The sequence below is a fragment of the Corvus cornix genome, chromosome Z (assembly GCF_000738735.6).
Source record: "Corvus cornix cornix isolate S_Up_H32 chromosome Z, ASM73873v5, whole genome shotgun sequence".
Taxonomy (NCBI): domain Eukaryota; kingdom Metazoa; phylum Chordata; class Aves; order Passeriformes; family Corvidae; genus Corvus; species Corvus cornix.
Genome location: NC_046357.1, coordinates 14,554,502 through 14,568,565, shown reverse-complemented (window position 1 = coordinate 14,568,565; position 14,064 = coordinate 14,554,502). Strand labels below are relative to the sequence as shown.

The 14,064-nt window shown below is 56.3% G+C and overlaps 1 protein-coding gene across 1 annotated transcript; it reads left to right on the top strand.

Moving 5' to 3' along the window:
- Positions 1-242: 242 nt before the first annotated feature.
- Positions 243-14,026, top strand: GBA2 (glucosylceramidase beta 2). Its single transcript, XM_039567468.1, has 17 exons — positions 243-414; positions 4,168-4,259; positions 4,461-4,576; positions 4,673-4,891; positions 5,450-5,689; positions 6,052-6,154; positions 7,426-7,579; positions 7,862-7,987; positions 8,090-8,274; positions 8,590-8,694; positions 9,333-9,440; positions 9,927-10,078; positions 10,221-10,327; positions 10,470-10,612; positions 10,925-11,040; positions 12,829-13,020; positions 13,108-14,026. The coding sequence occupies exons 1-17, from the start codon at positions 260-262 to the stop codon at positions 13,333-13,335; spliced, it is 2,541 nt and encodes an 846-aa protein (XP_039423402.1). The 5' UTR covers positions 243-259; the 3' UTR covers positions 13,336-14,026.
- The last annotated feature ends 38 nt before the right edge of the window (positions 14,027-14,064 follow it).

Here is a 14,064-nt window from a genome sequence, read left to right as displayed (position 1 = left end):
CCGGCAACTATCGGGCAGCACTCGGCAACTCTCGCACGCCCCTCAGCAGTGCTCGCTCAGCGCTCGGCTACTCTCGGAATCTACTCGGCGGCGCTCGGCCGCGCTCGGCCGGGCGCCCCCGGGGACCGGCGGCGGGGCGGGTCCGTGTTTCCGCCGTGCCCCGGGGGCGCGGGCGGGGCGGGGCGGGGCGGTCAAGAAGAGGGCGCGCACGGGCCGGGGGGCGGTGATGGCGGAGGCGGCGGTGGCGGCGGGGCCGCTGATGCGGCGCTATGAGGGGGCAGCGCGGGGCCGCGGCGTGGCGGCGGACGGCTGGCGCGTCTGCTTGGCACACAGCTTCGAGGAGCTGCGGCAGCCCTACGGCGCTGGGGACGTGTCGGTCCGCGACGTCCTGCGGCACATCGGCCTCGTCTTGCGGTACGGGGGGGAGCGGAGGGGGCCGGGAACACACCGGGACGAGGGAGGGCGTCCCGCGGGGGGACACAGCGTCGCGCTGGAGCCGCTCGGTGCTGCGGGGAGCTCGGCCCGGGGAGGTGCCGGCGGTGTCCCAGTGCACGGAGAGCAGAATTCGGCGGATCACGGAAGGCCCCGGGCTGGCGGGAGCCGCCCTCCTGCCGCCCGGAGCCGCCGGCACTCTCCAGCCTTCCTGGCGCCGGCACTGGGAGCGCTGGTGCTAAGGGGCAGCACCCGGCGCTCGGGCTGGCCAGAACGGGGGGAGCGGGGAGGACTGGGGCATTGCTTGGGGATGGGGACCCCCATCTGCCACCCCCAGGGCTCATCGCTGCCGCATCGTCCCCAGTGCTGGCAGCTGGAGGTTAGACTGGGGCCGGCTGGGAGGGGTTTGGAACGCAGTGCTGTGGCAGGTTTGGGAATGGGGCACCTCTCCCGGTTTGCGTTGGGGTGAGCTGGAAGTAACGATGGAGAACACGCGTGGAAAGCGAGGGTGTTGTTTTAACCTTTAAAGCGGGACTCCGAGCGCTGGCAGTGTTTGTGCACTCGTCAGGCTGAGTGCTGGGACCAGCGACGGCATCGCTTATTTCCTTGTGCTGGATTTATGTCTCCTGCCTCCATTTTCTGCTGGTGTCCTTGGAGGCTGCAGCTTGCCAAGCTGGTTCCTGCAAAGCTGCATGAAAGGGCAAATACTGGATTGCTTCGGGATGCACGACATGCTGGTCTGACCTGAGACACCCCGGCGCGAATCTGGACATCAGGGAAAGGAGAGCGTCGGTCATGCACTGGAGATAAATAAAGGCTGCTGGAAAAGCCGCCGCGTCAGGTTGGGATGAGCTGAGCATGTGGGAAAGCGTGAAGTTCTGGTGGGGTGAGCAGGGAGGAGAAGCAATCCTGGCCTTGTACTTATTGAAGTCTGGAAGTGGCTTGTATCAGACCTAGGAGAAGGTCTTTGAAAGCAAGAAGCTCAAATTGCTGCCTCTTCTGTTCAAGTTTAGGAGGTAATTTGGTTGTCATTTCAAAATACTTTTTGCAAGGGCAAGAGCTTCCTTGCAAGGAGATTCCAGCTTCAAGAGCAGAGGAGACAAAGTGCTGGGACGACAAGAAATACCTGTGTGGGCTTGAGTTAAAACCCAAGGCCAACACTATTGGCTGACACAGGGCAGCCCATTCAGGGATGTGAGGGTGTATGGGAGGCTGCATGCTCCAGGCATTGGTGGACACGTGAGCATCTTCCATGACATGGAAACCTGGGTGGTGGTGCTGCAAGAGGAGCCTGGAGCACAGTTCTGTGTCATGGTGCAGGGATCTGTGAAGCTCTGCAGACTGGCCTGCCCTTTCCTGAGTGACCCATGGTGAGTAGCCCCTGTGCCAGGGATGCTCTCAAAACTTGGCCTGGCTTGGTACGTCAAGTGCAAAGTCACCTGCTGCAGGTGTTTGTAGCCACTGGGAGTGCCTTGGAGTCACTGCACATCTTTGGCTCAGGAGGTCCAGGACTGGCAGAGGAGCCACCACATCCTGGGTTGACACTGTTGTGTTGAATTAAACATGATGATGGGTGCCCTCTTCTGCAGCACCAGCCCTTGATGCGGGTGACATGCCTGGGGATGTTGACAGCCCTGGGGCAGGATTTTTTTGTTAATCAGGGCTCATCGGGGTAACTGTGGGGCATATGCATGTTTGGAAAGAAAGGGCTGTGCAGAGGACTCAGCTGGGGCTGGTGAGGCAGGAGAAGAGGTGCAGGTAGATTTCCACAGAGATGGCTTGTGTCCTGAGAGGGGTCACAGCATGAATCCAGATCAGCTGGGTAATGTTCAGATGGGTTCTAATTCCACTGCCATTTGAAGGGAAAGAAAGCCCTCCAGCCCTGGCAGGGCTTTTGGTGCTATGGAGTACAAAGACTTTCTCCTGATTATTCTGTAGCCCTGGCAGAGCTGTTAATAGCCAGCAATTGGGCGTCGACCACTGGGCTTCTCTACTTGGCTTGCACAATTTTGGGAGAAGCTGGCAGGAGAAGAGTTTGCTATTGAGATGGTAAAAGGACTCTGGCAGTGGAAATAAATCTCAATTTTTTTCTATTGTGTGCTCCTGGAAAAACTGCTTCTTGAAATCCATCTCCTTTCCAAGGAGTCAGAATGCCCCACTAGGCTGTGCTGCAGCCACTCTGCCTGGACACCTTATTTCCTGTTGCCAGAAGCCTGCTGGGGAAGAGGCTGGGTTGGTTCCCTGGCGCTGGGTTGAAAAAGAATAATAATCATTTCCTTGAGAGAGAGAACACTGTCAAAACCTCGCCTTGGCGGGGTAAGGCCAGGGCTGTCCTGGCTGGAGAAGAGCAGTTGCAGCAGATGTAGCTGGAAGATAGTGGCAGGCCCTGCTTCAGGGCAGTCATGCAGGACAGGCTGGTTCTCATCATGCCCTGAACCTCTATGAGCAAAACATCCACAGACAGCCAAACACAAAAGCTGGGTCTGTAGGAGTGGAGAGCAGGCTGCAATTAGGTCCTGTGAGACTGCAACCCAGAAAATCTCACCCTTTGAGGGATCTAGGGACCTTAGATGTTGGTGAGTAAAGGTGTATGCCCAGTGAGCAGCCAAAAAGTCAAGTGTGGGTTGTTTCTGCTGGGGAAGTGTAGTAGTAGTTGTGTCATGGAAGAACCTCTCCCGTTTTCTCCTGGGTGTACATGTCCCAGATGATTATTGCCCATTGCCTGTGCTCTGCATCCTGTGAAACCAGGGGCAGGACAGGCTGTGTGCTCCTGGTCGGGGTGGTTTTCTGCTTGGCTGTATGGCGTGGGTGTTTGCAGGTAGCTCAGGGACATTGTCCTCCGTGGGGGTTCCCGTGTCCCCACTGCCCTCCTGGCACCCAGGGCCATGGAGCTGCTGGCTGGGTCTTGCCTGACTGCTGGGCAAGGTTCAGCAGCTTCTGGTCTGGTAGCTGGTTTCCGTGTGCTAATTGTCTCTGTACAGAAGGCTTAACTTGAGGCAGTTTATTAGCCAAAGCCAGGACTTAAAAACACTGACTCGGAGCCCAGCCCTGATCCTCTTGCCTGGAGTGGTGCTGGCACACCCAGCCACAGGTGTCTTGTTTGGGTGTCTCGATTCCCAGGCCTTTGGGTGAGAAATTATCGGATGGGCAGTGCTGGTCTGCGCAGCTGGTGTGTGGCTGGAGGCGAGTCCCCAGGATCCTGCCGGCTGCAGACAGCAACCATCCCCACTTCCAGGGAAAGGCTGCCCTGTGCAATCTGCCCCTGAGGATGTGGCACAGGGATGTGGCAGTTTATGGCAGTGGGGACATGGAGGTAGAAGAGCAAAGCTTGTGTCCCTGGAGCAGTGTGTGGCTTCTCTGGGCTTGTACCTCTGTTTTCAGGCCTTCCTTAGCAGGACATTCTGTACCAGGCATGGAGGTGGTGGTGGTCCTTGTGCATTGTGGATGTCTGGGAAAGCCTCCTGTCCTGCATGAGCTGGGAGTCCTGCTCCTGAGTTGCCCTTACAGTCAGTCCTGAGCTGCCTGGACTCTGCCTGCTTGTGCTTGCTGACCGATGCGTGCTCCAGATGGATGATAGAGGCTGTCACCCCTTGTGCCATGGGCACAGGGACACAGGTTCCTGTTGTACATCTCTACAAGGAGGGAAAGCTCAACCTGTGCTCATCCTGCCCAGTAGCACTGAAGGGATGGTGTTGCCTGCTCCTGTCTTCTTTAATGCTTCTCTTTCCCTTGCAGATACTTCAGGTGGTGGTTAAAGAAGACCCGCATAGAGAAGAAATCTGCCTTCATTGACCTCTTGTGTGCTGTTCCGCTGCAGCAGATCTATGGTCAGCCTGCACTTTGGGCACTGGGATGGGTGGAGGTTCACATGGGGCCATCTGGGTGCTAGACAGAATGAGTGAGTCAAGGAGCTTTCATGCTGCGGGTGATGCTGAGTGTTCCTCCGCTGCAGAGATGCATGGGGAGAGTTCTTGTGCCAGATCCCACCAGGGGGAGGAATGAGGGCTAACTTTTGGTGTCTTTGCCAGGGTGTCCGCTCGGCGGGATCGGGGGAGGCACCATCACCCGTGGCTGGCGGGGAGAGTTCTGCCGCTGGCAGCTGAACCCTGGCCTTTACCACTATGAAACAGTTATCGCCAATCAGGTAGGGTCTGCGAGGGGAGTGAGTGTCACTGCAGCAGCCTGGGCACTTGGGACATCATGCCATGCTCATCTCATCCCTGGCTCCTCTCCTCCACAGTTCACGGTGTGCCTGCGGTGCAAGGGGCAGACGATTTACCAGCAGGTCTTGTCCGTGGAGAGGCCCAGCACCCTGCAGGGCTGGAACTGGGGCTACTGTGGCCACTATGCCTTTTACCATGCCCTGTACCCCCGTGCCTGGCTGGTCTACGAGCTGCCGGGGCAGAACGTGGTGCTCACTTGTCGACAGCTCTCTCCCGTCATCCCCCATGACTATAAGGTAAGGAGGTGATGGCATTCCCGAGGGCAGAGCTCCTCCTTAGCCGGGCTTTCCCAACATTTCCCCGTGCCTACACTCAGCAATGGTCCCGGGCGGGGAACCCCCGCAGCCATGCGGGAGCTCGGCATTGCATCGAGGGATGGCTCAGCTGCTGCACTGCCCCTGCTGGCTACCAGCCCCAGGCGAGGGTGGGAGCTGCACTGCTGACATGTCTGACCTTCCTCTTACCCCAGCGCAGCACGTGAGCCTGTATCAACCTGCCGAGCAGATGAGTGATGAGACACCCGGCTGAGCCTTAAAAGCCGCTTTCCATCTCTCTGCTGCCCGTTGTGGTGTTTGCTAGCCCAGGGCTTCTTTTCCGAATTTTGCCTTGCCTGCCTCCCAAATTCCTCTGCTTCTGCTGCTGCTCCTCAGCTTGGCAACAAGACCGAGTTGTTATTCCTGGTGCTGTTGCTCCTTCTGCTTCCTGCATGGTGTCCCCATCAGTGGGGGAAATGATGGTGGGGCAGCTGCCTGTGGAGCAGCAGCCCTGTAGACAGCATTCTGTGTCTCTGCCAGGACTCCAGCCTGCCAGTGGGAGTGTTCATCTGGGAGGTGGAGAACGGGAGGGATGAGGACGTGGAAGTGTCCATCATGTTCAGCCTGCAGAATGGCACAGGAGCGAAGGAGGACAGGAGTGGCGGGCACTGGAATGAGCCCTTCACCTTCCAGAAGGATGGCGAGCGGGTTGCTGGAGTCCTTCTGCACCACTTCCCGGCTGTGAACCCCTTCACCTTGGCCATCTCTGCCCGGGAGAAGGTAAAGGGCTGGCCCTGGTGCTATGGCTGCTGCTGGGGAGGTTGTGCAGCCCTGCTGGATGTGGGGGAGCTGCTTGCAGCAGCTGGTAAAGGATGGATGTGCAATGGGTTTGGGGTTGGCACCGGTTCTCAGTGCTTCCCTGATCCCAAGAGTGGGAAAATGACTTCCCTGAGGGCACCCTCTTTGGGGGTATCAGGAGAGCAGCTGAGGGTGAAGCTTGTGGGGCTACAAGTTTGGGGTTAGAGTTGCTGGGCAGCACATGGGAAGTGAGTGTCATGTCCTGGTGGTGGTGTTGGGGAGTGGAGAGCATTAATTTTCTCCTCCAAAGTAGCAGCCCCTGATGATGCTCTTCCCTTTCCCAGGCTGGCACAGGAGTCACCCATGTCACGGCATTCAATCCCACAGGATTGGGTAGAGAGGTGTGGCAGGACCTCCTGCAGGATGGCAGGCTGGATTCACCCACCGGTGAGTCTGTCCATCCTATGTGGGATGGGGGGAGAGGGAGCAGGGGGAAAGGGTGGCCACACTGGTTCTGGGCACCCAAGCCAGGGCAGAGTTCCCTCCCTCCAGCTTCCTTGGTTGGTAAAAAGCTGTCCAGGATGCTTAGGCTTGTACTCAACTTTAGGCTGTATCCAGACTTCCTGTTGCTCATCCCTTCTGTGGTTCTCCAAAAAATGTTCATACCAGTTTGGGACTGTTCTTCGGTATTGGTTACACGTGCCAGTATCTCATTAGTTGCACACTGAATTAGATTTCTGCTAGGGAGCCAGTGTGCTGCCAGCCACCTTCCCTCAGTTCCAGTTGCCAGATGAACGAGTTGTATTCCATCAGAATTGTTCCAGCCAGCGTTTAACAGTGCTGGGGGTTTAGTGCTGCCATTGCTTCCTGTCCTCTGTCTACTGTACCAGTTCTCTGAAGGTCTCTGCTATTCCTTTGATGATTCTGCATCCATCCTCAGGTCTCTGCTCACTCTTTTGGGAGGAGCCTTGAAGTAGGGTGACGTCTCCAGCCTTTGCTGGTCACCTCCTATTGCCATAAAAGGTGACCATTTCCCCAATGTCTGTCAGTTTTTAAACAAGGATGGTGCTGACAAACTAGTGATGCTGCCTCTGGGTCTTTGCAAGATTTCTTGAGGCTTAGATTATGTAAATGAAGTGTTTAATACGTAATTTTTTCCAGAAAAATAAGCTTCCTGCCTAGATGCACTCAGAGCTCCCCAGGCTATTGGGATGTGGTTTTCCTTCATGCCTGCCAGACATTATCATAGTCAGGATCTGTGCTTATGTTGCTCTAATGAGTTTACTTTGTACACATGTCAGAACCAGCATGTAATTATCCAGCCACCTCAGGGCTTTTCTTAAATACCAGCATGGCTCAAACACCCTGCAAAAAGCTGGAAACAATGACTGTCCCTAGAAAGTCACAGTGTCTCTGAGTGCAGCGCAGATACAGAGTCATGGGATACTCTGTAGCTTCCATTCATGCCTCGTGGCTTTTCCTGCCTGATTTGTTCTTGTTCTTGGATGACTGAATCCTTTTAGCCACTCCTCCCATGGAAGGTATTTTTTTCCTATGGCAGCATCATCCCTTAAAGCCCTGGGGCTGTACCTTCAAGGTTGTATGGGGGCTTTGGTGTGCCCATACAGTCTCATCTCCCTCAAGGTGTGTGTGAACTTCAGTTACCCTCTCTTTGGTCTTCCTTGATTGCTTAAGAATATCTTAATTTTTCCTGGCAGGTAAAAGCAGCCCAACAGAGAAGGGGGAGGTGACAGCAGCAGCAGTGTGTGCCAGCTGCCGGGTGCCTGCCCGTGGGCACAAGACACTAGAGTTGGCCCTGGCTTGGGACATGCCCCGTGTTCACTTTGGCTCCAAGGAAAAGCTGCACCTCAGGTAGGTGGGTTGTCTCCAGTGGTGTTAGGCTTAAGCCCCTCAAAGCCCCCTTTTCCCTCTTTCCTGATTTCTGTACAATGTGGGGACCTTTCGCCACACGCTCCCTGTGGCTGTGGTCCTGCCAGCTCAGGGAGGGGACCCTGTGTCCAGCCCCTGCTCCCCAATGCCCCTGCAGTAGCAGTTGAGTTCTGCTGTTCGGTGTAGTTCAGTGTCTCTCTGTGGTGTCCATGTGGGTTTCCCAGGTGGAGCCCGTGGGGTGCTCACCAAACCCTTGCTTGGCAGGCGGTACACACGGTTTTTTGGCAGCGAAGGTGATGCTGCTCCTGCCCTGTCCCATTACGCCCTGACACACTATGAGGAGTGGGAGAGGAAGATCGAAGCGTGGCAGAATCCCATCCTGGAGAACAGGTAGGGCAGATGAGGGCACTTTCCCAGTGGCCTCCTGGAGTTGGCTGTCATAGCAGCATCACCACCTCAGCCACTGAGGGCAGGCTTCCCTCTTCCCCGCAGCCAGCTGCCTTCCTGGTACAAGTCGGCCCTCTTCAATGAGCTCTACTTCATGACGGATGGGGGAACCATCTGGGTGGAGGTGCCTCCGGATTGCTGTGCTGAGGACCTGCAGGGTCCGGCGGGGGCTGGGCTGTCCCACCTCCTCCCTGTTCTGCGGGAGTACGGAAGGTTTGCTTATTTGGAAGGTAACTCACAGGGATGCGAGGGATTCTCCTAATTCATCCCCTCCCATTACTGTAGCCATGCGCTTTTAACCTGCCATGGGGATGTTTTTCACACTCCAGTGTGTAGGGAGCAGTGCTATTCCTAGGTAAACCCCTTGCAGCCCTGTAGGATATGGCAGGAAATATTCTCCAGACCCTTATGTAGAGAATAAAATGCACTTTGAATGGAAGCCCCTGCCTGTGCTGGGAAAGATCCCCTTGTCCTGGGCCATGTGGAGGGAGGACCTGCCCCCCTTCTCCCTTCCCCATCCCTCACCATCTGCCCTGTCCTGCCAGGCCAGGAGTACCGGATGTACAACACCTATGATGTCCATTTCTACGCCTCCTTCGCTCTCGTCATGCTGTGGCCCAAGCTGCAGATCAGCCTGCAGTATGACATTGGTGAGTGTCCCCAGAGGCCCTGCCTTGGTGTGTGCTCAGGGCTTCACCTCAGGAAGAGACGGAGGATTTGCGACAGCAGCTGCTGTAGAGATGTGTGCCATGGATCCAGCATCCCCCATCAGCTGCTCTGCTGTGCCCAGGACATGCAGCCCTGGAATGTTGCTGCCTGAGCATCTCTGTGCCCGGCACTGAGGGTGCCTTCTTGCCACGCTGGGGGTGCACAGCTGTCTCTGCCTGCCCTGGGGGGAGCCCCTGGTCTTCCCATCTCTGTCCTTGCCCCTTGCAGAGCAGACACACAGAGCTGTTTGCAGACCCGGTTGCTCTGGCTGGGCTTGGTGGCTGCTCGGTAGTGCCCCAAGCAGGGGTGGAGCACGGCTCATTGCTGGGCTCTGGAAGGGCTGACCCACTATGGTCCCTTCCCAACCCAGCCCTAGGGAGGTGATGACAGCTGTATGTCCCCTGCTGAGGGGGGTATGGGGAGCAGCCTGGTGTCCCCTCAACCCTTTACAGAGGGCTGTGATCTTGGAGCCGCTGAGGGCAGCCTGATGTACTGGTGGCCCTGCCTGTGCCTATGCTTGGACCTTTCTTCTGCAGCTTCTGCTGCCCTTCTAATGTGTCTTCCTCTGTGTCCTCTGCAGCTGTCACTGTGGTGAATGAGGATGTCCAGCTCCGGCAGTACCTGATGTGTGGTCAGACAGCCCAGGTGAAGATGAAGAACGTGGTGCCACATGACATTGGGGACCCAGGTGAGGGATCTGTTGGACCTGTGGGGGAGCAGAGAGGGTGCCAAGCTGTGGGAAATGGGTATGCTGCATGAGATACACTGTTTGTTGTTGTCAAGTGTTGGAACAGGCTGCCTGGGAGGTTGTGCTATTACCATTCCTGGAGTGTCTAAAAAAAGTGTAGATGAGGCACTTAAGGAGGTAGTTCAGTGGTGAACTTAGCAGTGCTGAGAGGTCTTTTCCAACTTTAATGATTCTGTCATTCTGTATTTTCTGGGAGTGGAAAGCTGGATGGTGTGGGGTGGTGATGAAGACCGTGCTGCATGGAGCTTGTACAAGGGAGACGGAGGGAAGTAGCAGGAAGGCTGTTCTCACTAGATGAGATGGCACTGGGTACAACACATTCTTCCAGTGCTGCTTGATCACAGCACCCTTGAGTCCTTGCTCCTGTGTAGGAGCAGGGGTGTTTGTTGCTTGCTGCCCTGCTGCATCTGGTCTGTCCTGGTTTAGATGATGAGCCATGGCAGCGTGTCAACGCCTACCTGATACACGACACTGCTGACTGGAAGGACCTCAACCTGAAGTTTGTGCTGCAGGTGTACCGTGACTACTACCTGACACATGACTGCCTGTACCTGCAGGACATGTGGCCAGTATGCCAGGTACTGGGAGGTCGGACCCGTGGGGCATCACCCTTTCCCTCAGGAGCCAAGCAACGTCCTGAGAGGATGGATGCTCCCAAGCAGAGTGAGAGGAGCTTCCAGGATGTGAGGGCTGCGTGACCATCTCCTGCCTCTCCCACAGGCTGTGATGGAGTCGGAGCTGAAGTTTGACACGGATAACGATGGGCTTATTGAAAACGGTGGCTTTGCTGACCAGACGTACGACGCATGGGTGGTGCATGGAGCCAGGTGAGACAGAGAGGCAGGTGGGGCTGGAGATGGGGACTGTGGGGTGGGGACACAGCTCAGAGCTGGGCCCTTGTATCCCACTTGTCGTGGAACCCTTGAGGTGTCCCACATTCCTGATGCTTCTCTCCTTTGGCTCCGGCAGTGCCTACTGTGGCGGGCTGTGGCTGGCTGCCGTCTGCATGATGTGCAAGATGGCAGAGGTGCTCGGGGATACTGAGGTCCGGCAGAAATACCTGGACATCCTGAACAAGGGCAAGGAGGCGTTTGAGAGGAGGCTCTGGAATGGTGGGTGCTCAGCAGTGGGGAACCATGCTCAGCTGGCCATGTGTCCCTTGGGAGGGGGTGGCTCCTCCTTGGATCATGAAGCCTTGTGGGGAATGGGGGAAGAAAGGGGTGATACTGTCCCTCCAAGATGGGGGAAAGGAAAGGAGTGGAGGGGAAGGAGCAGGTGTCTAGGAGGGAACAGGTGTGGGAAAGGAAGAAGAGTCTTGTGGAAAAAGCAGCTGTGCTCCTGCCACACAGGGTGGTGTGTAGGGACAGCTCACATGAAGCAGTATCCTAATCTATTGATTTAAAACTATCTCCTGCCTTTTCCAGGAAAATACTACAACTATGATAGCAGTGGAAGTCACACCTCCAGCAGTATCATGTCAGACCAGTGTGCTGGGCAGTGGTTTCTCGGAGCTTGTGGTCTGGACCAAGGGGAGTTTGAGGTAAGAGAAGGGGCTGCTTGGTGTAAGGTTGGGGTGAGATGGGACCTGTGGCAGGAGGGAAACAGCAGCAGGGCTGGTGCATGCTGCGGGGTACACATTAGGGCTGGTGTGGGGGCACCTGCCTGCTCTCCCAATGTGCACACCCCAGTGGAGGCTGTTGGATGGATCCAGTGGAATCCATCTTAAACCAAAACCTTCTCACAGAGAGGCCATGCAGCAGGGATGTATAACTGCAGTTATCTTTGGCCCCAATGAAGTTTGCTCTGGACAAGGTGCTATTTGTTTAAAAACGGTAGAAAAAAGTGTAGGAAACTTTCCAAGTTATTTGCTGCCCTAAAAAGTCCAAAATTAGTATCAGAGGGAACTATGGCTTATTCCAAGCCCTAGAGTCTGTTGCTCTTCAGTTGCAAGAGAAGAACTGGCTGCAGACTCCTCGTGTCTGGTGGGATGGTCCGGAGCAGCTGCTGGTGCTGCAATACCTGGAAGAGAGGGGGGCAGTGGAGAACCACTGGGTTATTTATGCCCCTTGGGCAGTTGTCAGAGCAAAGCTTTCTCGTGGAGATGGGCAGGCAAGTGCCTCTGCTGAGTGAAGGGAGGAGTGGCTTTGTCTGTGAGAGGGTGACAAACCACTTCACTGTCTGTTGGTAAATCAGAGGGGAGCTTCAGGTGACTTTACCTGGTCATTCCCTCCTGTGTTTAACCTAGTGTGGGGTTGGGACTGTGCCTGGAGCTCCAGGCAGGATCTGGCCCAGCCCTCCTGCAGTAATATCCTTTTGGGAGGAAAGAGTAAACGTGGTGCAGTCCAGAATCTGGCCTGCCTTTGCCCAGCCTCCGACTGCTGCTGCTGAAGGTGGCACTTCTCCCTGCTTTCTGGTGAGCTCTGAGCTCACTGGAGGTGGGACTGGTGAATTCCTCTCTGTTTACTATGACATTCCGTGATTTTTTTCCATGTATTTTGATCTGTTGGCTCGCTGGCATCACTCCTGTCAGTAACCTCATTAATGTGGCCTTGCTGCATGCACAAGGCAGCAGTGAACGAGTCAGAAACGTGATGTAAGAGCAGCCTGTGATCCAGTCCTGAAGAAAGTGTGCCCCAAGAGCTTCTGCCAGAGAAGGGCACATCAGCCCTTTACTGATTCCTACAGCATCCCCATGGCTTATCTCCAGAGCCACACTGGGTAAAAATGTCTGCAGGGCTGCTGGGCTTGAGCACAGAGAGAAGGAATTTGCTGCTTTTGCTTTGAGTCTGCCAAAGCTGTCTGGTTGGACTGCCCAGCCTTCCCAGCAAGGTCCTGCCTGGTGTCATCCCAGCCTCTGCTTCTCCTGGCTCTAGTGTCACCAGACTGGCAAGAAGTGTCTGGCACATCCCTGGGCTGTGCTGATGAGCCTCCTGGCTCTTGCTTCTCTTGCAAGTGATGAACATAAACCAAATGAGGATGGTGTGGTTGGCCAGGCCCCCAAAGCAAACCCCCAAGAGATGGGAAAGGGGCTTGGCCAGTGACTGTGGTTGAGAAGCTGTTTTTGGAGATGGACTAGTTGGATGAGCTGTCAGCCTCCTCAGGAGGAAGGTGGAATGTGGTTCAGCATCTCTCTGCTCTCCTCTGGGAGCTTTTTGCTCTTTTCGGGGAAAGAGACTTTTCATGTCCTCCTGTTATTTTCCTGAGGTGGGAATTCATTGCTATTGACCCAGCGAACAGTGTTGCCCTTTTCCTCATGGAAAATTTAATCCTGCTCCAGACCCAGCCTGAGGGGTCCACATGAGCACCGAGCCCATCTCTGTCCGGCCAGGTTTTCCCCAAGAGTCATGTTCTCAGCGCGCTCAAGACCATCTTTGAGAAGAACGTGATGAGCTTCGCGGGCGGCACCATGGGAGCAGTGAACGGCATGAGACCCGACGGCATGCCCGACACCTCCAGCGTCCAGTCCGATGAGGTTTGGATTGGCGTGGTCTACTCCCTGGCTGCCACCATGATCCAGGAGGTGAGCGGGGATGCTGCTGCCGCACTTCCCAGCATGTGCTCCGTGTGCTCTGTGGATGTGCTGATGGTCCTGTCTCCTCTCCTGCAGGGCATGGTGGAGGAAGGCTTCCGCACGGCGGAGGGCTGCTACCGGACGGTTTGGGAACGGCTGGGCATGGCTTTCCAGACGCCGGAGGCCTATCGGGAGAAGAAGGTGTACCGCTCGCTGGCCTACATGCGGCCCCTCAGCATCTGGAGCATGCAGCTGGCCCTGGAGCGCCGGGCTGGCCAGGCACTGGCACCCGCCCAGCTCCCCCAGGGCCCCACCCACCCTTGAGCCTCGTGGCACTGGGCAGAGCAGCGGGCGCACCGCGGGCTGGGGGGGCCGCAGATGGCAGGCAGGGACCCTCCCCTCCCGCTCTGTGCTAGTACTCACATTGCTGTTTTCCTTCCCTACCTCCACTACATGCCCTTGACCTCAGGGGGCTTCCAGCCACTGATGCTGAGCACATGGGGGGATCAGAGGTGCGGGGATGTCTCCTCAGAGGGGGGTGGGTTAAGGAGTGGCTGCTGGAGCCTGTGCCTCCCCTTCCCCATCGCTCAGGGCTCTGATAGCCTGCTGGTTCCCCAGCCATCCCAAACTGCAGCTGGTACCTTGTCCAGGGGCACAGGAGACCTCTCTGCTGCAGTCATTGGGCTGGGTAAGGTGGGGACCTGTCCTGCAGGGAGAAAAAGGGTGTGGGTGAATGTGTGTGTGAGGATGTTGGACTGGTGCACTCAGGCACATGGATGCTGTAGTTGTCCTGGGGTGACACTGCACATACTGACTGGCTCTGCCCCAGGAGGGCCTGTGGCAGATACAATCCCCAGGGGAGACCCGGCTCCCTGGATGGTGACAATCTGAGCCCAAGAAGCAGGTCCTGGTCTGCTACCATGGCCCCCCTCCCTGCTGGCGCCGGGGGCAGGCAGTGGAGCACATTTAAGGGGATAAATCACTTCAATTCTTAATAAATCTGTCTAGCTGTCTACTCTTGTTCATCTTCGGTATCTTCTTTCCACCAGGCCA

What these genes read in the sequence shown, in the direction of transcription:
- GBA2 (XM_039567468.1), top strand. Translation starts at nt 260, where the DNA reads ATGCGGCGCTATGAGGGGGCAGCGCGGGGCCGCGGCGTGGCGGCGGAC. An exon ending in CAGGCTGGATTCACCCACCG is followed by an intron (nt 6,155 to 7,425) that starts GTGAGTCTGTCC and finishes TTTTCCTGGCAG; the next exon opens with GTAAAAGCAGCCCAACAGAG. An exon ending in CAGCCTGCAGTATGACATTG is followed by an intron (nt 8,695 to 9,332) that starts GTGAGTGTCCCC and finishes TGTCCTCTGCAG; the next exon opens with CTGTCACTGTGGTGAATGAG.